The 11,930-nt window shown below is 40.4% G+C and overlaps 1 protein-coding gene and 1 pseudogene across 2 annotated transcripts; one reads left to right on the top strand and one right to left on the bottom strand.

The window, feature by feature from the left end:
* Positions 1-4,067: 4,067 nt before the first annotated feature.
* Positions 4,068-9,081, top strand: LOC148106396 (uncharacterized; annotated as a pseudogene). The gene is made up of 6 exons (XR_015719254.1): positions 4,068-4,426; positions 4,856-4,993; positions 5,257-5,337; positions 5,459-5,467; positions 5,707-5,977; positions 7,592-9,081. The product of XR_015719254.1 is annotated as an uncharacterized LOC148106396 (transcript).
* Positions 9,082-10,473: 1,392 nt separating this feature from the next.
* LOC148106395 (uncharacterized) lies at positions 10,474-11,635 on the bottom strand. The gene is made up of 2 exons (XM_087843307.1): positions 11,127-11,635; positions 10,474-10,662 (listed from the first exon to the last, which is right to left on the bottom strand). The coding sequence occupies exons 1-2, from the start codon at positions 11,607-11,609 to the stop codon at positions 10,474-10,476; spliced, it is 672 nt and encodes a 223-aa protein (XP_087699433.1). The 5' UTR covers positions 11,610-11,635.
* Between the last annotated feature and the right edge of the window lie 295 nt (positions 11,636-11,930).

The raw sequence follows: 11,930 nt of genomic DNA, 5'->3' as shown, positions 1-11,930 counted from the left end.
GGCAAAGGAATAAGCTTGAAAATGGGCTCTTTTCATTGTTTCCTCACCTGGAAGCATCATGAGGTGTTGGATGTTACCAAAAGAAGGCGTCTAGCCTGGATAGCAGCTGTGAGACGAGCTGATATTCAGTTCTCTACCAGCCACAGATATCTGTTGGTGTGCTTCAGTATTTTCATTCTGGTAAGTTCTAAATAAGTTCATAGTACTCTTTTTATTTTCAATGCGCTCTGAGGTCATAGCAAATTAGAACAAACATGCAGAACTACTTTTATTTACAGAGTTGCTAATTATTTGGCATTAATGCAGGCAAACCAGCCTATGAAATGAATGAAACAAATCCTGACTGGGTTCCAACACTACACATGGGGCACTATGAAATCCCTGCTTCAAACTACATGCTACATTCCACCATGCCAATCAGATTACTTCTTCCACGTGAGGGTGAAAAGGTGACCCTCCTGGATAAGATGGCAAAGGTTTGCTGCGTTTTGGTGAACATGTGCACCAGTGTGTTAGTAAAACCAGGGAAAATACTCTTGTTAAATACTCTTAAAAGTCTTGTGCTGTATATGTAGAGATACATTTTCAAAAGAGACAGTAAATTACAGAATGCTAGTAGTGGGTGATATTATATAAATGCTGTCATGATTTTATGTAAACATTTTGTCATTTGTAAACTATACATGACATTGATTCTACATTATAACTGATGTGATGTTCTATAAAGTGGTTTTAATTAAAAATAGGCAAACATTTGTTTGTTTCTTTATTCAACTTTTGAACAGTGGTAATTAGTAAGTACATATTCAGTAAATGCAAATTATTTACATGCGCCCCTAAATTAAAACATTATGGGTTATTCAGAACAGAACTATGCTTGGAAAAATATTTTCCCATCAGTTGATCCAACCTCTCCACAGTAGCAGGTGGAATCTTTCTGTTTTGAGGATGGCTTCTTTTCCCTGTCACTACAGATGGTCTGTTTATGTTTTGATTGAGAGCCTTTTTTTGGGCAGCTGAAGAGAAGAAGTCTATCTTATGGTCAACCTCTGGCTGTATCTTGGTCACATTACCCAGCAAAACCCAGTATGCAGGTTCATCTGTAATAGTCCTTGTGCCACAGATCCTCACTGTTGCTTCTACTTTAAACAGAAGAGCAGGGACATGGGTGCAGGTCTCCACGACTCCGGCCATACAGCTGCAGTGGGCGGCTTCAACCTTCCCTGTGATGCTCACAGTGACCCATGGCTGCAATGCTGGTTGATTCAGTCTTTGAGAGTGCAGGACCTGAAACACACACAAAGTTCAAGACATGAACTTTAATAAGCCAAGGCCGACACAAATGTGTTGTATCTATGTTTAAATACATTAATTATAAATGTAACAAATAAAGTGTTTTTATGTAACCATCTATAGAAAGCTACATGTTATATTTTAAATCTGCATGTTTCTTTTTAGAAACCTATCAGCAAAAACTTAAGTATGTAATGCAAGGATGTAATCACTTTCAAGAGTGAGAAAGCATAAAGTTCGACTTTAAGTGTAATTAGGATTATTTATAATGAATTAATTAGTGCAATTTCTTTAACCACAGAGAATAACTAAATCCTTCAGGACAATGTCACGTCAGTTCACTGAACTCACTATGTTATCCACAGTGTTGGGACTAACGCGTTATTAAGTAACGCGTTACAGTAACTACGTTATTATTGTGGTAACGAGCACGGTAACTAGTTATTATGCCAAAATCAGGAACGCGTTAGTCGTTACTGGGATTTAGATAGGGTCGTTACTCGTTACTTCGTGTGGTGGCTATCGCGGAGCTTCCACAGATTCAGTAACATTAGCAAGTGTTGGAGGCAGCAGATGGATGAGAAGGAAAAGAGACCCGAGGCGGCCGCCGGTCCAAGTGTGAACTGAACTTCAGGTAAGAAGTTATGACCTGCAGTCTATCTGGGTCAGATATAAACCAAGTTTAGGTGGAGTTTATTTTCGTTATTCTGACTTTTTCCGTACTGTGTACTAGCTAGCATGACGGAGTTTCTATACAGCTGGGTGGGTGCTATGATGTTAACGATGTTAAACTTTATTTTGTTCATAAGTTATTAGAGTTGCCAACCGTCCCGTCTGGTGTTCAGAGAAAATATTACGCATTTCTTATTGAGGTGAAAAGGAACAGTTTGTCCCGTAATTCGGCTACAATGAAAAGGGCACAAAGCTGGAGTTATTCTGTGTTTTCTGCACAGCTGCCTCTTCTTCTCTCATTCTCCCCCCTCCCTCTCCCATTTCTACTTCAATCATGAAACTGATCAATGATCAGCTGATCGGCTTTTCTCTCTTGTTTGTTTATCGCCCACTTTGCACCAGAAAGAGGAAACCAGCCGATGTCGCGTTAAACAACAGCAGCACGTTTAAGCTTGATCAGCTGTTGTTAGAATTTATTTAATATTAATTCCTAGTATCAGCTGATGTTTGCTGGAGCCACAGCTGCAAAAAAGCTGCTGGTCATGATGTCGGTTTGTTTATCTGGTGAGAGGGAAAAATGAGGATGAAACCAGGAGATGTCCTTACTGAATCATCAGAGCTGAACAGGTGATGGAGATACAGGTTTACCTTTTAGGTGACATAAATGAGTTGAAGGGAAGTTATGAACTGTTTCTGAGAGACAGATAACCCCAGGATCCTTTTTTAGGTAGCTGACAGCTGGTAACTGTGCAGGTGCGATCCGCACCTGAAGATGCAAAGTTTTGCCAGGGGTGCCAGGTAGGGCATTAACAGGGAGAGGTGGGCACAAAGAAATACTTTTCTTTCTTATTCTCATTTAAAATGTCTGGCTTTTAAAAAATAATTATCTGAATCTTACAACAAACGATTGATGCATATATACCATCAAAACAGTGAACATCACTGTCACAACAGCGTTTGTTTTCATTCAAAGGCTTTATGATCTTTCCTATAATGGTGGGCCAGTCTCTAGTCAAAATGCCCGGGCCGATTTTTTGTCCCAGTCCAGCCCTGTATGCAGTTCATCTGCAGTCTGGTGTTACCTACATCTTCCTATTCAGAAGGCAGAATTTCCGAGTTCTGAGTACAATCAAAGCACCACGACTGCAGTTTTTGTGTTGGATGTAAAAGGCGCACATGACGCTGTGACGTAGGCTAGAATCATGGCAGCAGTCAATGACGGTCCAGGCGTATTATCTTTTCCTTTCTATTGGTAGGTGGCACAGTGCACTTGTGGCAAGTAAGCAAGCTGGAAGACTGGCAAAGTTATAAAAGCAACACATTAACAAGAGAATTCTGAGTAAAACCAAAGTTACTTTCCCTAGTAACTAGTTACTTTGAAAGTAACGAGTAACTTGAAGTAACTGAGTTACTTTTGATAGAAGTAACTAGTAAAGTAACTAAGTTACTATTTTAAAGTAACTTACCCAACACTGGTTATCCATCTAACAGAGCCTCCACATGTTCTCACTGTAATTTTCCCCCTCATGAATGAATTTATGCTTGCACTAATCTGAATGTTCGGAGGGAAATCAAACGCATTTTACTCGCAGTACTCAAGCTGACTTACCTTTGTTTGAATGACGGCGTACTCACAATTGTACCCAGTCCTTGGTGAATTGGATGTGCGCCTCCAGAGATTTATAATGGCGAAATTGGTGCGCCGTGTATGCGCTGACTTCACAGACAAGCTACGAGAATATATCAGGCTAAATCAATAGCGGTTTGGTCTTCAGGGTTTCTACTCCACTGCCGGATTTCATACGGGTCCACATTTCCAATGCACGCTATTTTTTTGCAAGTACCATCTCTTTGCATCTGGACACAATCTGTCTCTATACCGTCCTTTTTCTTTTGAGCTACTTTTCAGAATTGCTCCTTCCAACACAAAGAGTGTGTTTGTTTTGATTCGTGGACTGCCAATATGGTGCTGCGCTCCCACAATGCATTGCAGCGTTACGTCAACTCCAAAGCCCGTTGCGTGCAGGAGAGTATGCGCATGCGCATTGCCATGGTGATTTAAAAAATAAAGATAAAATGAAAAGTAATTAATAAAAAGTAAATATTTAAACATTCCCACAAATGTGCAATGAACGTGCAAAAATTCTGTTTAGTAGTTGTTGCTGTTTCTTTCTTTCTTTCTTTTTTTTGAAAAATAACGACGTCTCTGAGGCGCGAATTCCGACAGTGAGAGGAACGGCCGGATACAGGAGACGGGAAGAAACAAGCCGATTATGTTCGCGTTAATTAAGTGGTTGGAAGATGTAAAATTCTTAATTCTGCCAACTGAACATATGCGAGATTTTAATGAGGATGAATAATTAGCCGGCATGGAGGAAACGGACCTTTATTTCGTGGAGTGGCGACAAGGAGCCAAAAGGCGGGTGGACGGTCTACGAAGCCTCCATCATCAAGATAGCAGGTGCCTTTTCTCAAATATAATATTACTTTATTCTCGCTTATTTGGCGCGGAAGCGTAGAGCTGCCACCCAGACAAAAGAGAAATATAAGTACATCACGTTATAACGTGAAAATTATATCGTGCTAACAATATACTATCATGTTTGTACAATATACTTTTCACGTTTGAACAATGTAATATCACGTTATTATAATATACATAATTTTCACGTTCGTACAATATTGTGCGAACGTGATAATTATGTATATTATAATAACGTGATATTATATTATACAAACATGAAAAGCAACAGACAATTATATTATAACAGACAATTATCAAAACACATGTGAAATGTACATACATTTTTTTTAGTGAGGTACCTCATGCGGTGTGGCAGCAGGTATACCTTGTACTTCTGTATAGTAATAAATATCTCTGTTATTACAGATTGATGCCACAGTGATTGATTTCATGGATGACAAGACCCTGTCTGGTTACATCCCAACATATGGTGATCGGATAGCTGCCAGACGGTTCTGCTTGGAAAACAGTGGTGCAAGTACTAAGGAATCTGTTAGGTGGTTGGTAGGTGTATTGTTGTTTTTGGGTTTTGTTTCCCTTCTTGGCACAGGTAGGCGGGGCGGGGCTTGATGGCATTCAGGCACACCTGCGGCGCATCGGACGTCATCAGTGAGCGCTTTTATGGAGCTGAATCTCGGACGTCTGGTGTCGGAGTATTGTCGTTTTCATAAGTGGTAACGTGTTGGTGCAAGCTGAATCTGTTGATTCCACGCGATTGAGCTGCATGTTTTTGGATCCATCACCTGCCTGCTTCTCCTTTGTTTTAGCCTGTCCCGCTGCCTGCTCGCCTGCCTTTCTGTGTGTGGGCTCTGTGGATCCGTGACGGAGAATTACTTCGTACCAGGCTGTGACCACCGCTACAGCTGTATTTCGGTGTTGCAAGTAAGCTCTCCAACTCTCCTCGTCCACTTTTAGTTTAACTCTCGGCTATTGACGTACTCTGTAACTTTGTTTGTCCCTCGCTTTTAGGTAATTCCGGTGTGTCATCGGTCCGCCCGCATACCTCGGCTCCGTCTCATCCTTTCAGCGCTGCTCTCCTTGCACATTTTTATCTGTCACTGTATATAGCCCCTTCCCTTGTAAATAGTCCCTCATCAGTGTATATAAAATCTGCATCACTACAATCCTGTGCTCGTGTGTGTTTCTGCCACTACATCCATCCGGGTAAAGTCCCCTTAACAGAATCAAGAAAAAACTCATTGCTTGAAAAATTGAAGGAAAAGATGGGAATCAATGAAAATGAGAAGAAACCTGATCATGAGGAGGCATTTGTTTCTAAGAGAAAAAGAACATATGCAAAAAACAACAAATGGGCTGAGAAAAAGACTTGAAAAATTGAGTTAGGGTGGATCCATGAAGGTAAGCAAGTGAGAAAGCGCAGAGGAGGAGGAACAAGGACCTTTGATGTGCCCAAAGACTCCAAAAAAGCTGACATATTACAGTATGCTAAAGATCTTTTCTTCCAAGTGGAAAAAGCAAATTTGGAAGATGGGAGGTGTTCAGTCATGACATACAGTGGGGCAAAAAAGTATTTAGTCAGCCACCGATTGTGCAAGTTCCCCCACTTAAAATGATGACAGAGGTCAGTAATTTGCACCAGAGGTACACTTCAACTGTGAGAGACAGAATGTGAAAAAAAAATCCATGAATTCACATGGTAGGATTTGTAAAGAATTTATTCGTAAATCAGGGTGGAAAATAAGTATTTGGTCAATAACAAAAATACAACTCAATACTTTGTAACATAACCTTTGTTGGCAATAACAGAGGTCAAACGTTTACTATAGGTCTTTACCAGGTTTGCACACACAGTAGCTGGTATTTTGGCCCATTCCTCCATGCAGATCTTCTCAAGAGCAGTGATGTTTTGGGGCTGTCGCCGAGCAACACGGACTTTCAACTCCCGCCACAGATTTTCTATGGGGTTGAGGTCTGGAGACTGGCTAGGCCACTCCAGGACTTTCAAATGCTTCTTACGGAGCCACTCCTTTGTTGCCCGGGCGGTGTGTTTTGGATCATTGTCATGTTGGAAGACCCAGCCTCGTTTCATCTTCAAAGTTCTCACTGATGGAAGGAGGTTTTGGCTCAAAATCTCACGATACTTGGCCCCATTCATTCTGTCCTTAACACGGATCAGTCGTCCTGTCCCCTTGGCAGAAAAACAGCCCCATAGCATGATGTTTCCACCCCCATGCTTCACAGTAGGTATGGTGTTCTTGGGATGCAACTCAGTATTCTTCTTCCTCCAAACACGACGAGTTGAGTTTATACCAAAAAGTTCTACTTTGGTTTCATCTGACCACATGACATTCTCCCAATCCTCTGCTGTATCATCCATGTGCTCTCTGGCAAACTTCAGACGGGCCTGGACATGCACTGGCTTCAGCAGCGGAACACGTCTGGCACTGCGGGATTTGATTCCCTGCCGTTGTAGTGTGTTACTGATGGTGACCTTTGTTACTTTGGTCCCAGCTCTCTGCAGGTCATTCACCAGGTCCCCCCGTGTGGTTCTGGGATCTTTGCTCACCGTTATCATGATCATTTTGACCCCACGGGATGAGATCTTGCGTGGAGCCCCAGATCGAGGGAGATTATCAGTGGTCTTGTATGTCTTCCATTTTCTGATGATTGCTCCCACAGTTGATTTTTTCACACCAAGCTGCTTGCCTATTGTAGATTCACTCTTCCCAGTCTGGTGCAGGTCTACAATTCTTTTCCTGGTGTCCTTCGAAAGCTCTTTGGTCTTGGCCATGGCAGAGTTTGGAGTCTGACTGGTTGAGGCTGTGGACAGGTGTCTTTTATACAGATGATGAGGTCAAACAGGTGCCATTCATACAGGTAACGAGTGGGGGACAGAAAAGCTTCTTACAGAAGACGTTACAGGTCTGTGAGAGCCAGGGATTTTCCTTGTTTGAGGTGACCAAATACTTATTTTCCACCCTGATTTACGAATAAATTCTTTACAAATCCTACCATGTGAATTCATGGATTTTTTTTTCACATTCTGTCTCTCACAGTTGAAGTGTACCTCTGGTGCAAATTACTGACCTCTGTCATCATTTTAAGTGGGGGAACTTGCACAATCGGTGGCTGACTAAATACTTTTTTGCCCCACTGTATTAGACTATCAGGAAGAGGCCGTATTTGATGAAGATGTCACAGTTGGAGAACTCTACTCAGCACTTAAAATGGGAATGTTGAGATTTTACTTGTGCACAAGAAGATTTTCCAATGATGAAGATGATGAAGAAGTTTATGATAGAGGGAAAACAGATGTAAACAATGTTACACAACTGACTGACTCACATCAAGGAGATGAAGAAGCTTCTCACACTGTTGTGATATCATCATCAGAATCTAGGAATGCTGATGAAGATGTATTATTCGACACATCTGAGGTAATGATTGGACCCTACCTTGGAGAGCCTCTGCCTTGTCAACTTGATGACACTGTAATAGATGAACCATTCCTGCAGTTTGAGGAAGATGATCTGGTCATCACATCCATTACACTTCCTCCAACAAACACAGCAGTCAGTAGTCCAGATACATCTATAAGCAATGAAGCAATAAGCTCTGCAGGATTATATGATGTTGTCTGTGTTACCATCAAACTTCACAGGGTTACTATTCTGGAGGAGATGATCAGCCAGTTCAAAGATTCAGCACTCCTCATACACCCTCTAAAATACACCTACATTGATGAAAAAGGAGCTGATGCAGATGGTGTATCAAGAGATGTGTATGCTGCATTTTGGTCAGAGTTTGTGGACAACACAGCTGAAGGAGAGGAGTTCAGAGTGCCATCACTGTCTCCTAAATGGCAGGAAGAAGAGTGGAAATCCATGGGTAGAATTTTACTGAAGGGATTTCAAGACCATGGATATTTCCCTTGTCGCCTTGCTCCTGTTTTCACAGTGGCACTCATCTTCGGTGAAAATCAAGTATCAGATGATCTGCTGTTTGAAAGTCTTCTCTTTTACCTAAGTCAATCAGATAGGGATCTGATAACAAGGGCACTAAAAAAAGATCTTTCAGATGAAGACAGGGATGAAGTGCTGGATCTCATGGATCGCCTGGATGTATCAGTGCTTCCAACCAAAGAGAACTTAAAAGGCCTTCTTCTGAAAGTCGCACACAAACAATTAATCCAAAAACCAGCATATGCCGCAGAGAAAATGTCCTTAGTTGCAAGCCACTTCCTAAAAGAAGCTTTTCAAAGCCCACAAGATGTCCTACAAATGTATGAAGATAAAAAGCCAACAACGAGAAAGCTTTTGAAGTTGCTTACTGCCTCTCCCACCACTCAAGCAGAAAAGCAAAGCTTCAGATTTCTGCACCAGTACATCAGAGGACTTGACGATACAGGGCTCAGAAGGATGTTCAGGTTTCTTACTGGGTCAGATGTCATTTGTGTTGACAAGGTTGAGGTACTGTTCACGCCTGTGGATGGACTGGCACGACGACCTGTGGCACACACATGCGGCCCTCTTCTGGAACTACCATGGACATACACGTCCTACCCAGAACTACAAAATGAACTGGACAATGTTTTGGCTGCTAAAAGCTCTTATGAGTTCAGCATAGCTTGATTAAAGTCCATCATGTTTAAACCAAAGAACGAAAGGTTTGCACTAACAATGACTGGCTATGAAGCTCTAAAGTTTGTTAAACCCACAAACAGGGAACACATCATTGTATAAAAAAAGAAAGAGCTTAAATTTCAGGGATATTTGAATTTATTTTCAAAAAATTGTGGATAACATCAATTTGTTTCCACCATGAAAAATGTCAATTTCAGTTTAAAATTTCATACTTAAAAGTTTTACTAGTTTAAATGTTAAATAATTATGTTTAATAAGTTCATATGGTTAGCAGCAAGAGGTGAACTATGCTTATTATTAGTTCTATCTATCATGTGTCAAGGTCCTTTTCCACAGGTCTGTGGTACAGTTTTGTAGGATACAACATGTCTGCTAGAGGGGATGTTTTGTTTAGTAATAATTCAAAAGACTTAATATTAATTATTTTCAAGTATATATTTTTTTACCTTTCCACCAGTCATTTGTTTAGAACATATTTAAAGGGACTAACTTTGGAAGGCAATGTGTTTGATGCAATAGTTGACTGGAATAAAAGACAGAAAATTGGCACATAAGTTAAGTTTTGTAGTGTTTATCAAGAGTCCGTGTTTTCTTCTCCTTGAACACAAATAAAAGGGAGGCTAACATCTAACAGTGTTTGTTAATTATTAAATAATGCAGAATTTTTACATTTACCAGTTTACAAGAAACTGTTCGTGGATGAATAGCAGTTGCACAGTGTGTTCAGTAAAATTGAAAACAATATTTCATGAATGAGAATGTATAGGATCAGCAGTTTAAAAAATGTTTTTTCGACAGTCTTAAAACAGAAATCATATATAATAGAAATTCAGTTAAAAAATAATTGGAAATGCCAAAAGGTTGAGATTATTCAATGCAAGTCTTTCTACTGATTTATTTTTAAAACATTTTGCGTATTCAAGCATTTACTTCAATGTTCTCATTTCAATTAATAAACAGGTGTCAGATGTTTTCTTTAGATGGGAAGCAAACACCTGTTTTTTGCATAAATGCCTCAGTCAAAATATTAAAAAAAGAAAAGCAATACAAATACAAGGACCTGCTTTAATTTTGATTCTTCACTGGAGTACACAGATTTGGTTAAATAAATTTAGACATGCTTGCTTGCTACTATCTTCAACCGAAAATCCAAAGAAAATAATAATGATTGTCTTTTCTATTGTTTATTGCACAAATAAAACATTGTACCAAAAAATATGTGCGTAAAAATTCCCAAAGCCCAATTATATTTAGGTTTATAAGTCCTTCAGTATATAGGTTCTCAGGAAGAGATACAGTTCAATGGATTCATCTGCTGTGCTTGGTGGAAGTAAGAAGTTCTCTGACATTATGAGGCAACACAAGCTGAAAACGGTTTCATCACAGGTATAAGGTTCTCTCTGTTGACATTCTTGCCTGTTCCCGAGAAACCTCTTTCAGATGATCCTGTCCTCCAAAGAGATGAGGGATGGTGTACATGAGTATCGGACGTCCACTTGGAGCAACTGCATTTCTGCTTCTGCGTATTATGTGGGTGTTCCACATATGTGCAACTTGCTGCAGCTCCTCCTATTAAATATTAAAAATTAAAAAATCTCATATCAGTAAAAGAACACATTTGTCTTGGCTCAACATGTTACCCAAAACGGCGCTGGCACGGCTGGCAGCCTTAACCCAATTTCCCTCGGGATGAATAAAGTACGATCAATCAATCAAAAGCACCACACAGTGACAGTCAGAAAAACAGAGTTTATCAAAAATAAGACAACAACAACAACAAGAATAACAGTGGTAGACACGTGATACTGTGTAAAATTTAAAGTAATTATTAAACGTGAATTGTTTTAGACAGTGTGATTTTATGTTTCTGGCCAGTGAAATATGCATTTTTTCATATCCTGAACGCAGTGATAATAGGGACGGTGCATGGTGGGTGTTAAAGCAAACTTTTTATTCTCTCTCCGTGTCTCTCTTTCTCTCTAACACACACACACACAATGACTCATTAAAAGAATATAAACATGGTTACATACCTCGATGACGTTCAGGCACGTAAACAATATGAGCTGCTTGTCCAAAAAACATCCAGAAAAGCAGTCATGGTCTTTTAGTTCCTGGAGACGATTTATCCAGTGCTGAGCATGATGTCGTCTCAGAAAGGCCCACCAGCCTTCAATACGCTGATTGTGATTGCTGGATCCAGTAATAAAACAGTTTCTGACGTTTGGATCCATAGTCCAGCGCAAGAATCGTTGTATCTCGGCCATTATGACATTTTCTGTTCCCAAATCAGAGCGAATCCTAGCAGGTGTTCCCATCCTCTTTTCAACTTCTGCTATGAAATATCCAGCAATGACTTTGGGATCATTGTTTGTTGAATAGGCATGAAGCCAAATCATAACTCTCGAAAAGCCATCAATAGCTCCATTTATACAGATTCCAAAAGGCTTCAGTTTGTCATAGGAGTCAACATGCCACATGAAATTTGGTCCAGGATTTACATACGTGCGTCGCATTAGGCGATTTCTGCGTCGTTGCTCAACACCGTAAGGGTCAGGATATTTCAGTAAATGTCTCACAGTACTCTGCGTGACAACATAACCTGCCTGAATGCAGTTCAGGTGGTGTAGTTTGTATCCATGGAGCCTCCCGTGTCCCTCCAGTTGATCAATAAGAAATCGTGCCACCTCAATCGGATCGGACTCATTCTTTCTCCTGTACAGTCCCATGCGTTTTAGGTTTCTTCTAAGTGTCCGCATGCTTATCACAATACTGTCCAAACTGCTCAATGCAAAATCTCCCCATGCCTCAATCCAAGCATAAAATAGAACTTAATT

This window comes from Neolamprologus brichardi, chromosome 1 (genome assembly GCF_056152115.1).
Source record: "Neolamprologus brichardi isolate AB-2024 chromosome 1, ASM5615211v1, whole genome shotgun sequence".
Lineage (NCBI taxonomy): Eukaryota > Metazoa > Chordata > Actinopteri > Cichliformes > Cichlidae > Neolamprologus > Neolamprologus brichardi.
The sequence above is the reverse complement of the archived record's forward strand: the minus strand, read 5'-3'. Positions and strand labels throughout refer to the sequence as shown.

Bases quoted from the DNA above. Each gene is read 5' to 3' on its own strand.
- LOC148106395 (XM_087843307.1), bottom strand. From the start codon at position 11,609: ATGCGACGCACGTATGTAAATCCTGGACCAAATTTCATGTGGCATGTT. The intron at 10,663-11,126 runs GTATGTAACCAT...AATATTTAATAG, and splicing joins CGTGCCTGAACGTCATCGAG to GAGGAGCTGCAGCAAGTTGC.